This window comes from Alligator mississippiensis, chromosome 1 (genome assembly GCF_030867095.1).
Source record: "Alligator mississippiensis isolate rAllMis1 chromosome 1, rAllMis1, whole genome shotgun sequence".
In the NCBI taxonomy this organism is placed as follows: Eukaryota; Metazoa; Chordata; order Crocodylia; family Alligatoridae; genus Alligator; species Alligator mississippiensis.
In genome coordinates, this window is record NC_081824.1 from 431,354,177 (window position 1) to 431,367,546 (window position 13,370).

Consider the following 13,370-nt stretch of genomic DNA (forward strand, 5'->3'; position numbering starts at 1 on the left):
ATTAAAAAGAAAAATGTTTTGCATTCACTGGCTGTAGCAGCAGCAATCAGGCCATCTGGGGGCATACCTGTTTCGCACAGCCCTAATATTTGAGTTGGTATCTGGTATGCCTTTAGAGGACAAGCATAAAAAATGTCTTTAGTTTCCTGCCCTCCTTCTATTCTGTTTTTGCAAATAGGTACTGTGTTTTATCTGTATTACTTGATTTTTTTTTTTTTATAGCTTTACTGGTTTATTTTGTTTTTAGGAAGACCATGCACTCAGCTGCAGCTTTTGACTCCAGAACGATTTGCCCGGTTAATCAAAGAAGTTATGAATACTGTGTGGCCTAGTAGAGACATGGTAGTACAGTGGTATCCAGGTTCGGAAGAGAAAAATCATCCATCTGTTTCCTGGTTTAAGATGGTTTGGAAGAACTTATATATACATTTTTCTGAAGATTTGAGTATGTTTGATGACATGCCACTTATCCCCAAGACACTGCTGGAAGAAAATGAGACATTAGTGGAACTGATTAGACTTAGGACTCCATCACCAGTTATTCTAGAGGATGAATCTGAGAGAGAGCTTCCAGAATTCTTAGCAGACATTGTTCAGAAAGTCGGTGGAGTTGCACTTAAAAAGCTAGACACCTCGATACAACATCCACTTTTAAAAAAGTATGTGCATTCACCACTACCAAGTGTCATTTTACAAATAATGGAGAAACTATCATTGCAGAAACTATGCAGTCAGGTAGCATCATTTCCTGCATCTCATAAAGATGCTCTTAGGAGATTTTTAGCTAGTTTAACTGATGCTAATGAAAGAGAGAGAAGAATTATTCAGGAGCTAATGATATTTAAAAAAATTGAAAAATCATCTGATGAAGGGGACAATGCTTTTACAGTATTAAAAGGTTGTAAGGTGTTGCACCACACTGCCAAACTGCCACCTGGTATAAGACTTTCTGTTCCAATAATTGACAGCAGCGATGAAGCTACTATTCGGTTAGCTAACCTACTAAAAGAAGAACAGCTAAAGAGCACAGATTGCCTCAAGTTTATCATACAAGATATTCAAAAAGACTTTTATTCATATGATGAATCAACAAAGATTATGCTGTGGGTTCTTGAAAATCTGACTTTCCTCAAAAATGAAAATACAGATGTGATAGATTGGCTAACATCGCTAACATTTATTCAAATTTCACAAGAAAAGATAGTGTCAGCCAGTGAACTTTTTGATCCTGAAGTAGAAGTACTACAAAATCTGTTTTATGCTGAGGAAGAAATCTGCTTCCCACCTAATACTTTTACAGTGTCTTCAGATATTCTTCATTCTCTTAGACAAATAGGCTTAAAAAATGAAGCAGATCTTGAAGAAAATGATATTATGCGAGTGGCAAATAATATTGAAACCTTGCAAGGTAATTCTATCACAAACCATGATTTATTATTAAGAAAAGCTAGAACTCTTTTAATGATTTTGAACAAGAACCACACTTTGCTGCATTCACCTGAAGCAAAAACAATGTTGAAAAAAATAAAATGGATTCCTGCATGCAAGGAAAGACCTCCAAATTATCCAGGATCATTAGTCTGGAAAGGAGATTTCTCTAATCTGTGTTCACCACCAGAAATGTGTGATATAGCTCATGCAATTTTAGTTGGTTCATCAGTTCCCCTTGTGGAAAATGTCCATTTAAATATAGAAAAAACACTTGGCATTGCCACCAAACCTAGCATAAAAGCAGTCTTAAAACACTTTAAGGTGGTGGTTGATTGGCACTGTTCTAAAACCTTTAGTGATGAGGACTATTATCAATTTCAGCATATTTTGCTTGAAATTTATGGATTTATGCATGATCACTTAGATGAAGGTAAGGAGGCCTTTAAAGCCTTGAAATTTCCCTGGGTTTGGACTGGTAAAAAATTTTGTTCTGTTACACAAGCAGTAATAAAGCCAGAACCTGATCTTGATCTCCAGCCTTATCTACATAATGTGCCTAAAACTATGACTAAATTCCACCAGTTATTTAAATATTGTGGTTCAATTGAGCAGTTAACGCCAGACCATGTTTCAATGGTCATTCAGAAAATATATCTAAAAAGTGAGCAATCTCTCAGTGAGGAGGAGAGTAAACAAAATCTCTACATCATGCTGAGCATTATAAGATGGCTATATAGCAGTCAGATTTCTGCAAATCTGAATACACCCATGCCTATTTATAGTGGCAAACATCCTTACAAACTTACAATGAAACCGATTCATGAATGCTGTTATTGTGATATCAAAGTTGATGACTTAAATGACTTGCTTGAAGATTCTGTGGAACCAATAATCTTGGTGCATGAAGACATACCCATGAAAACTGCAGAGTGGTTAAATGTGCCATGCCTCAGTACAAGATTGATTAATCCAGAAAACATGGGTTTTGAGCAATCTGGGCAAAGAGAACCTCTCACTGTAAGAATTAAAAACATTTTGGAGGAATATCCTTCTGTTTCAGACATTTTTAAAGAACTGCTTCAAAATGCGGATGATGCCAATGCAACAGAATGTAATTTCATGATTGACATGAGGCGCAATATGGATATAAGAGAGAACCTTTTGGATCCTGGAATGGCAGTGTGTCATGGGCCAGCTTTGTGGTCCTTCAACAATTCTGTATTTTCTGACTCAGATTTTCTAAATATAACTCGATTGGGGGAGTCTCTAAAAAGAAGTGAAGTTGATAAAGTAGGAAAATTTGGATTGGGGTTTAACTCTGTTTATCATGTCACTGATATTCCCATCATTATGAGCAGAGAGTTCATGATAATGTTTGACCCAAATGTTAACCACATCAGTAAACATATTAGGGATAAATCTAATCCTGGAATCAAAATTAACTGGAGTAAACAACAGAAAAGGCTGCGAAAATTTCCAAATCAGTTCAAACCATTTTTGGGTGTATTTGGTTGTCACCTACCATTGACAGTGGAGTCCCCTTACAGCTATGATGGGACTCTTTTCAGACTTTCTTTTAGAACTCAGCAGGAGGGCAAAGTGAGTGAGGTCAGCAGCACTTGTTATAATACAGCTGACATTTACACTTTGGTAGATGAATTCAGCATTTGTGGACATCGACTGATAATATTCACTCAGAGTGTAAACTCAATGGTTTTGAAGTATTTGAAAACTGAGGAAGCTGATCCTGGCATGGCACAGGAAGTTGTGACTATTAAAAAAAATGTGTGCACCTCTAAAGCATTGCTTTCCCCTGTAGTGAGTGTTTTAAAAGAAGCAGCCAAACTAATGAAGACTTGCAGCAACAGTAGTAAAAAGCTTCCCACTGAAACACCAAAATCTTCATGCATCTTACAGATTGTAGTAGAAGAATTTCATCATGTATTTAGACGCATTGCTGATTTGCAGTCTCCTCTCTTTAGAGGTCCAGAGGATGACCCAGCTTCTTTCTTTGAAATGGCAAAATCTGGACAGATGAAAAGGCCAGCTGATGAGCTGCCACAAAAAACAGTTGATTCTACATCGTGGCTTATATGCTCTTGCATGGACACTGGGGATGCTCTCAAATTTTCATTACAGGAAAGTGGACAAAGATTAGGACTTGTTCCCTGTGGTGGTGTAGGAGTACATCTGTCTGAAACTCAGGAACAAAAGTGGATTGTGAAACCTGGTTGTAACAGCATAGGGGAAGTGTTCTGCTATTTGCCTCTTCGAATTAAAACAGGGTTGCCAGTTCACATCAATGGCTGCTTTGCTGTTACTTCAAATAGAAAAGAGATCTGGAAAACAGACACAAAAGGAAGATGGAACACAGTATTCATGAGACATGTTATTGTAAAAGCTTATTTAGAAGCACTCTGTATTTTACGTGACATGGCCATCAATGGTGAGTTAGCTGACTATAGTTACTGTGCAGTGTGGCCGGATCCTGACTCGGTACATGATGATTTTTCTATTATATGTCAAGGATTTTATGAAGATATAGCTCATGCAAAAAGCAAAGAAGGGATCAAAGTGTTCTCTGATGGTTCATCATGGGTTTCCATGAAGAACGTGAGGTTTTTAGATGATTCAATATTGAAAAGGCCAGACATTGGGCCTTCTGCCTTTAAAATCTTCCTGAAGTACCTTAAAAAAACTGGATCCAAAAATCTATGTGCAGTAGAGCTTCCTTCTTGGGTGAAGACAGGTTTTGAAGAAGCAGGATGTAAATACATACTACAAGAGAACACTTTCTCTGAGAAACAGTTCTTCTCTGAAGTTTTTTTCCCTAATATTCAGCAGATTGATGCTCAGCTACGTGATCCTTTGATGCGTTATGTGCTCAATGAAAAGGTTGAGGAATTCTCAGGAATTCTTTGTGTTACTCCGTGTATTCCCTGTTCTTTGGAAGGACATCCTTTAGTTATACCTTCCAGATTGATACACCCTGAAGGAAGAGTTGCAAAGTTGTATGATGCTGAAGATGGAAGATTTCCTTATGGCAGCAATCAGGATTACCTTAATCCTGTTATTTTGGTGAAACTTGTTCAGTTAGGCATGGCTAAAGATGATGTTTTATGGGAAGACCTAATAGAACGTGCAGAGTCAGTAGCAGAAATTAATACAAATGATCATGCTGCAGCTTGTCTCCGAAGCAGCATTATACTGAGTCTTGTTGATGAAAAACTAAAATGTAATGACCCTAGAGCCAAAGAATTTTCTGCAAAATGTCAAACAATCTCTTTCCTTCCATTCCTTACAAAGCCAGCAGGTTTTTCATTGCACTGGTGGGGTAGTGATTTTCAGCCTGAAACAATGTTTTCAGCATCTGATCTTTTCACTGCTGATCATCAAGATATAGTTTGTCTCTTACAACCAATTCTTAATGAAAACTCTCATTCCTTTAAGGGTTGTGGGGCTCTGTCATTAGCTGTCAAAGAGTTTTTGGGATTACTTAAGAAACCAACTGTCAACATGGTCATAAATCAGTTGCTGGAAGTTGCTAAAACATTTGATGGAATTACATTGTATCAGGAGAATATCACTAATGCTTGCTACAAATACCTACATGAAGCAATGCTACAGAACGAAACCACAAAAACAGTTATCATTGACCAGTTAAAAAGATGTAGTTTCATTCTTGTAGAAAATGCATATGTTGACCCAATGAAAGTATGCTTTTATTTGAACTTTGAAGCAGCTCCGTATCTCTACCAGTTGCCTAATAAATATAAAAATAGCTTCCGTGAACTCTTTGAAAATGTGGGTGTGAGACATGCTTTTACAGTTGAGGATTTTGCTCTAGTCCTTGAGTTGATTAATCAAGAAAGAGGGACAAACACGCTAACAGAAGAAAATTTTCAACTTTGTAGGAGAATTATTAGTGAAGGAATATGGGGCCTCATTAGAGAGAAGAAGCAAGAAGTCTGTGTGAAAAAGTATGGTGCGATTTTGTTACCAGATACTCGTCTTGCACTTTTATCTGCTAAATCTTTGTGTTACAATGATTGTCCTTGGATAAAAGTTAAAGATACAACTGTAAAATATTGTCATGCTGATATTCCTAGAGAAGTTGCAGTAAAGCTTGGAGCGATACCAAAGCGACACAAAGCTCTAGAAAGATATGCCTCTAATATCTGTTTTACTACCTTGGGATCTGAGTTTGGACAGAAAGAAAAATTGACGAGTAGAATTAAAAGCATTCTTAATGCGTACCCTTCAGAAAAAGAAATGCTGAAAGAGCTACTTCAGAATGCAGATGATGCCAAAGCTACAGAGATCTGTTTTGTGTTTGATCCTAGACATCATCCAGTTGATAGAATATTTGATGAGAAATGGGCACCTCTTCAAGGGCCAGCATTGTGTGTGTACAATAATCAGCCTTTTACAGAGGATGATATCAGAGGGATTCAGAACCTTGGAAAAGGTACTAAAGAAGGAAACCCATGTAAAACGGGACAATACGGTATAGGATTCAATTCTGTGTATCACATCACTGATTGTCCTTCTTTCATATCGGGAAACGATATACTCTGTATCTTTGATCCTCATGCTAGATATGCACCAGGTGCGACATCAGTAAGTCCTGGACGCATGTTTAGAGATTTAGATGCAGATTTCAGAACGCAATTCTCAGATGTACTTGACCTCTACTTAGGAGACCACTTTAAATTGGATAATTGCACAATGTTTCGGTTTCCACTTCGAAATGGAGAAATGGCAAAAGTGTCAGAAATTTCCTCTGTTCCGAGTTCAGACAGAATGGTCCAAAATCTTCTGGATAAGTTGCGTACAGATGGAGCAGAACTTTTAATGTTTTTGAATCACATGGAAAAAATTTCTGTTTGTGAAATAGAAAAAACAACAGGAGCACTGAATGTATTATACTCTGTACAGGGCAAAATTACAGATGGAGACAGATTGAAACGGAAGCAATTCCATGCATCTGTAATTGACAGTGTAACTAAAAAAAAGCAGCTAAGTGAAATACCTGTACAACAGATTACTTACACTATGGATACTGAAGATTCTGAAAGTAACCTTACAACTTGGCTAATTTGCAACAGGTCTGGTTTTTCAGCTATGGAGAAAGTATGCAAAAGTGTTATATCAGCTCATAAGAATAAAGACATCACCCTTTTTCCACGTGGAGGAGTAGCTGCTTGCATTACTCACAACTACAAAAAACCCCACAGGGCATTTTGCTTCTTACCTTTATCTTTAGAGACTGGGTTACCTTTTCACGTAAATGGACACTTTGCCTTAGACTCTGCCAGAAGAAATCTATGGCGTGATGATAATGGAGTTGGAGTAAGAAGTGACTGGAATAATAGCCTAATGACAGCAGTAATTGCACCAGCCTATGTTGAACTGCTGATCCAATTGAAAAAACGTTATTTTCCAGGCTCTGATCCTACAGTATCAATATTACAAAACACATCTATTCATGTTGTGAAAGACACTTTAAAAAAGTTTTTGTCTTTTTTCCCAGTTAACAGACTTGATATTCAGCCAGATTGGTATTGTCTAGTGAAAGCAGTATACAGCTGCATTTATGAAGATTTAAAACGTCTGTTACCTGTCATGCGAGCTCCAAATATTGATGGCTCTGATTTACATTCTGCAGTTATCATTACTTGGGTTAACATGTCTACCTCAAACAAAGGGAGGCCATTTTTTGACAATTTGCTACAAGATGAATTGCAGCACCTCAAGAACACAGAGTATAACATCACAACACGCAAGACAGTAGCAGAAAATGTTTATAGACTCAAACATCTACTTTTAGAAATTGGATTTAACTTGGTATATAACTGTGATGAAACAGCAAATCTTTATCACTGTCTTGTAGATGCAGATATTCCAGTCACATATGTGACTCCTGCTGATGTATGCAATTTTTTGATGACATTTTCTTCTCCAGATTCTAATTGTCACATTGGAAAGTTGCCCTGTCGTCTTCAGCAGACAAACTTGAAACTCTTTCACAGCCTAAAACTTCTGGTTGACTATTGTTTCAAGGATGCAGAAGAGAATGAAATCCAAGTTGAGGGGTTGCCACTTCTTCTTACACTTGACAATGTCTTGCAAGTTTTTGATTCAAAGCGGCCAAAGTTCTTAACAACATATCATGAACTGATTCCATCTCGCAAGGACCTGTTTATGAACACACTGTATTTGAGATACAGTAATATTTTCCTTAGCTGTGATGTAGCAAAAGTCTTTGACATCACAAGTTTTGCTGATTTATTATCATCTGTGTTACCTAGAGAATATAAAACCAGAACTTGTATGAAATGGAAAGAAAATGTTGCAAGTGAATCTTGGCTTAAAAGTGCATGGCATTTTATTAGTGAATCTGTAAATGTGAAGGAAGATCAAGAAGACATGAAAACAAAATTTGATGATGTTGTTGATACTTTGAAGGATTGGGCTTTGCTGCCAGGTATAAAGTTTACTGTCTCAGCCAATCAGCTTGTTGTGCCAGAGTGTGATGTCTTGTTGCCTCTTAGCCTTATGCATATAGCAGTTTTCCCAAATGCGCAGAGTGATAAAGTTTTCCACGCTTTAATGAAAACAGGTTGTATTCAGCTTGCTTTGAACAAAATTTGCTCCAAAGACAATATTCTAGTGCCACTCTTGTCAGGGCATACAGCAAACATAGATAATCCTTCAAGCATTCTGAAAGCTATACATTATATGGTCCAGACCTCAACATTTAAGACTGAAAAATTAGCAGAAAGTGATTTTGAAGCTCTCTTAATGTACTTCAATTGCAATTTGAGTCATTTAATGTCTGATGATGACATAAATATTTTGAAGTCTCTTCCATGCTATAAATCTATTAGTGGTCGATACATCAATATTTTAAAATGTGGAACTTGCTATGTACTTACAAAAAGTATCCCTTCAGCTGAAGTGGATAGATGGACACAGTCAACATTATGTGCCTTTCTTGAAGAAAAAGTTCACTTAAAAGACTTGTACAGTGTAGTTGGTTGTGTCCCAGTGGATGATCTTGAAGTGTATCTGAAGCATCTTTTACCAAAGATTGAAACATTGTCTTATGATGCAAAAGTAGAGCATTTGATCTACCTAAAGAACAGACTCTCTGGCATTGAGGAATCTTCAGAAATAAAGGAACAGCTATTTGAAAAACTGGAAAGCTTTTTGATAATTCATGATGCGAACAATAGACTAAAACCTGCAAAACATTTTTATGACAGAACTATACGAGTCTTTGAAGTTATGCTTCCTGAAAAACTGTTCATACCTCAAGAATTCTTTAGGAGACTGGAACAACTCACAAAACCGAAGAATCAAACTGCCTTCCTTACATCATGGGTAACATTCCTACGGCATATAGGACTAAAGTATGTCATTTCACAACAACAGTTATTGCAGTTTGCTAAGGAGATAAGCATGAGAGCTAACACAGAAAACTGGTCTAAGGAAGCGCTGCAGAACACAGTTGATGTCCTCCTCCATCACATATTTCAAGAAAGACCTGATTTACTATCAGGAAATTTTCTAAAAGAATTATCTTTAATTCCTTTTTTGTGTCCTGAACGTGCTCCTGCTGAATTTGTCAGATTTCATCCTCAGTATCAGGAAGTTAATGGGACACTCCCCCTTATAAAATTCAGTGGAGCACAGGTAAACCCTAAATTCAAACAAACAGATGTGTTACAATTGCTGTGGACCTCATGTCCTATTCTGCCTGAGAAAGCAACACCTCTAAGTATTAAAGAACAAGAAGGAAGTAGTTTTGGCCCACAAGAACAGCTTGAGCAAGTTTTAACTATGCTAAATGTTAACTTGGATCCACCTGTGGACAAAGTTATCAATAACTGCAGAAATATATGTAATATAACTACTTTGGATGAGGAAATGGTAAAAACTAGGGCCAAAGTCCTACGGAGTATTTATGAATTTCTCAGTACAGAGAAGAGGGAATTCCGCTTTCAGCTTCGAGGGGTTGCTTTTGTGATGGTAGAGGAAGGTTGGAAGCTTCTGAAACCTGAGGAAGTAGTAATAAATCTTGAATATGAATCTGATTTTAAACCCTACCTTTACAAACTTCCTTTAGAACTTGGTACCTTTCACCAGTTATTTAAACACTTGGGTACTGAAGATGTTATTTCAACCAAGCAGTATGTTGAAGTTTTAAGTCGCATATTCAAGAACTCTGAAGGAAAGCAACTGGATCCTAATGAAATGCGCACAGTTAAGAGAGTTGTTTCTGGCCTGTTTAAAAGTCTTCAAAATGATTCTGTTAAGGTTAGAAATGACCTTGAGAATATGAGAGATCTGATCCTTTACCTTCCCAGTCAAGATGGTAGGTTGGTAAAGTCAAGCATCTTAGTTTTTGATGATGCCCCACATTACAAAAGTAGAATCCAAGGTAATATTGGTGTACAGATGCTTGTTGATCTTAGCCAGTGTTACTTGGGGAAAGATCATGGTTTTCATACCAAGTTGATAATGCTGTTCCCTCAGAAACTGAGGCCTCGTCTGTTGAGCAGTATTCTTGAAGAACAGTTAGATGAAGAATGTCCCAAAATTTGTCAGTTTGGAGCACTGTGTTCGCTGCAAGGCAGATTGCAATTATTATTATCTTCTGAACAGTTCATTACAGGACTTATTAGAATTATGAAGCATGAAAATGATAATGCTTTCCTAGCCAATGAAGAAAAAGCAGTAAGACTGTGCAAAGCCTTACGAGAAGGTTTGAAAGTGTCTTGTTTTGAGAAGCTTCAAACAACGTTAAGAGTGAAGGGTTTTGCTCCTATTCCCCACAGTAGAAGTGAAACATTTGCTTTTTTAAAGAGATATGGGAATGCAGTAATACTCCTTTATATACAGCACTCGGACAGCAAAGACATAAATTTCCTTCTGGCATTAGCAATGACCCTGAAATCTGCAACGGACAATCTGATTTCTGATACCTCATATTTAATTGCTATGTTAGGTTGTAATGATATTTACAGAATTAGTGAAAAGCTTGATAGTTTAGGAGTGAAGTATGACTCCTCAGAGCCATCAAAACTCGAGCTACCTATGCCTGGCACTCCTATACCAGCAGAAATTCACTATACTCTCCTTATGGATCCAATGAATGTTTTTTATCCAGGAGAATATGTTGGTTACCTTGTTGATGCTGAGGGTGGTGATATATATGGATCATATCAACCAACATATACATATGCAATCATTGTGCAAGAAGTGGAACGGGAAGATAATGAAAATTCCAGTTTTTTGGGAAAGATATATCAGATTGATATTGGATATAGTGAGTATAAGATAGTGAGCTCTCTTGACTTATACAAGTTCTCAAGACCTGATGAAAGTTCCCAAAGTAGAGACAGTGCGCCTTCTACCCCAACTAGTCCTACCGAATTTCCAGCACATGGACCCAGGACAATTCCTCCTCTCTTCTCCGGTAGAGAGAGCCACAAAACAGCATCTTCAAAACATCACTCGCCTAAAAAGATGAAGGCAAATTCTTTGCCAGAAATATTAAGAGAAGTAACATCAGTGATTGAACAGGCTTGGAAACTTCCAGAATCTGAAAGGAAAAAGATTATTAGAAGACTGTATCTTAAGTGGCATCCAGACAAAAATGCAGAGAACCTTGATATAGCCAATGAAGTTTTCAAACATTTACAGAATGAGATTAACAGACTAGAAAAACAGGCTTTTATAGACCAAAATACAGACAGAGCATCAAGACGAACCTTTTCATCCTCAGCTTCTCGATTCCAGTCGGACAAATTTTCATTTCAAAGGTTTTATACTTCATGGAATCAAGAAGCAACAAGCCATAAATCTGAGAGGCAACAGTGTAAAGAAAAGTGCCCATCTTCAACAGGGCCATCATACTCTCAACGATTCTTTGTACCACCTACATTCAGATCCGTTGGTAATCCTGTGGAGGCACGTAGATGGCTTAGGCAAGCTCGAGCAAACTTCTCAGCTGCAAGAAACGACCTTCATAAAAATGCTAATGAATGGGTGTGCTTCAAATGCTATCTCTCCACTAAGCTAGCTTTGATTGCGGCTGATTATGCTGTAAGGGGTAAGTCAGATAAAGATGTAAAACCAACTGCTCTTGCACAAAAAATAGAGGAATATAGCCAACAACTTGAGGGACTTACAAATGATGTTCAGACACTGGAAGCTTATGGAGTAGATAGCTTAAAAACTAGATATCCTGACTTGCTTCCCTTTCCACAGATTCCAAATGATAGGTTCACTTCTGAAGTTGCCATGAGAGTGATGGAGTGTACTGCCTGCATCATAATAAAACTTGAAAACTTTATACAACAAAAAGTATGAGAGACTGAAGAGGTTAGGAAAGTGCACTCTCAAGAACTAAATGTTTAATATAATGGGATACAAATGTCATTTACTTGTGCAACTTACTGTACTTCCAAGAGGTTACACATTACCAAGCAGCTTAAAAATACAATGCACATATTTGGATGGTACTGAAGTATTTAAAGTGAAACTAAATTAATCAAACTTTATTTTCTTGAGCCTGCTGTATGAGCAAACTGTAAAAACATGAATATTTTAAATGTTTGCAGGGAGATCGTGCTGCAAAAAATAGCTCTGTGTACAGTACAAGTGGTTAAAATCACACAAGATTGTGAACTGCACTTTATATAACCAAAGCTTAGCAGTATGCTAGATGAATGAAGCCTGTATAATAAACTCCTTGTTAGATTTTATTTCATTTATTATGTTTCCAAGAAGTGATGTCATTTTTCAATGTATTAATCAAAGACTGGACATATTATTAAATGGGAGGGGAAAACTTTGGAGAAGAATGACTCCAGAGCATTACTTGATTCTTTTGTGTTCTGTGGACATTCATGTCATCCATATTAATACTCTTATCAGCTGGATCTGATTATAAATTTGCTGCAGTATTACACCCTGGACATTTAGAGTACCTTTCAAATGGTACAGTATTTTAATCCTCAGTAATATTACTTGACTTAACATACAACTTCATGTAGTGCATTGAGTGCATTTACTTAATTATAAAATAGTCTGAAATACTTAGATATTTAATTTACATTTTTGTTTAAGACCCTGCCATTTTTTATTTAATGAAGCCTGCATGTGGATAAACTAGAATTGGTGACCATCAATGTACAGTGTTTTATGAAGGGTTTTTGAAAACTGCACACCAAAACTCGCTTCTAAAATGTTTCAATGCTTGAGTTTCACGTTTCTCTGTGCATACGTGTGTGTGTATATTTTTCACAAATATTGGAAATGGTACAACTTGGTAATCCATTTTTTTGGTGTACAGTGGGCAGTATTTTGTTACATATCAAAAGGTGCTGCAATGTAATGCTTTTTTTATTTTGTCTCTCTCTAAGACACTAGGGATGTCTGATTTTTAGTTCCCACCCTTTCTTTTATAAATTGTAAAATGTTTTATAATGTCAAGTAATGTAGTCAATATTAGTTATTTGTAAAGAATTACAAGAACTTGTAAATGGAATTTTTTTTTTGCTGAATTTGCTACATTAACATAAACATTCATCATTTCCTGGTGACATAATTGTCATAACTGTTTACTTGATAGCTGTAATTTCACTTACAGAATGTAAAAGAAAATTAACAACAGTAGTATCTTATAGGGAGATTCGGTTCTGACAGTGCTGTAATCCAAAAGAAAAAATGTTGACAAAGGCTTTTTTTAGTTTCATGCAGATATTCAAGGGCTTGCTCTCTTCAGAAAAATGTCACAAGTAATTATTGGTTATGGGAAGAAATGTTGCTATTTGGAAAGGTGTATTGCTTCTGTTTGTGAGGCCATGTGATCATTTCTGCTATTATATTAAGTGACATAATTTTAATAAAGAAAAATACAAACATCA

General features: G+C 36.7%; 1 protein-coding gene across 3 annotated transcripts in view; it reads left to right on the forward strand.

Annotated features, from left to right (window-relative positions):
• The window catches only part of SACS (sacsin molecular chaperone), a 90,273-nt gene extending 76,903 nt beyond the window's left edge, over positions 1-13,370 (forward strand). For all 3 annotated transcript variants that reach the window (XM_059720471.1, XM_059720472.1, XM_059720468.1), the window contains one exon: positions 248-13,370. In XM_059720471.1, the coding sequence (XP_059576454.1) occupies positions 248-11,811 (11,564 nt within the window). In that variant the 3' untranslated portion in view covers positions 11,812-13,370. The remainder of the gene's footprint in view (positions 1-247) is intronic.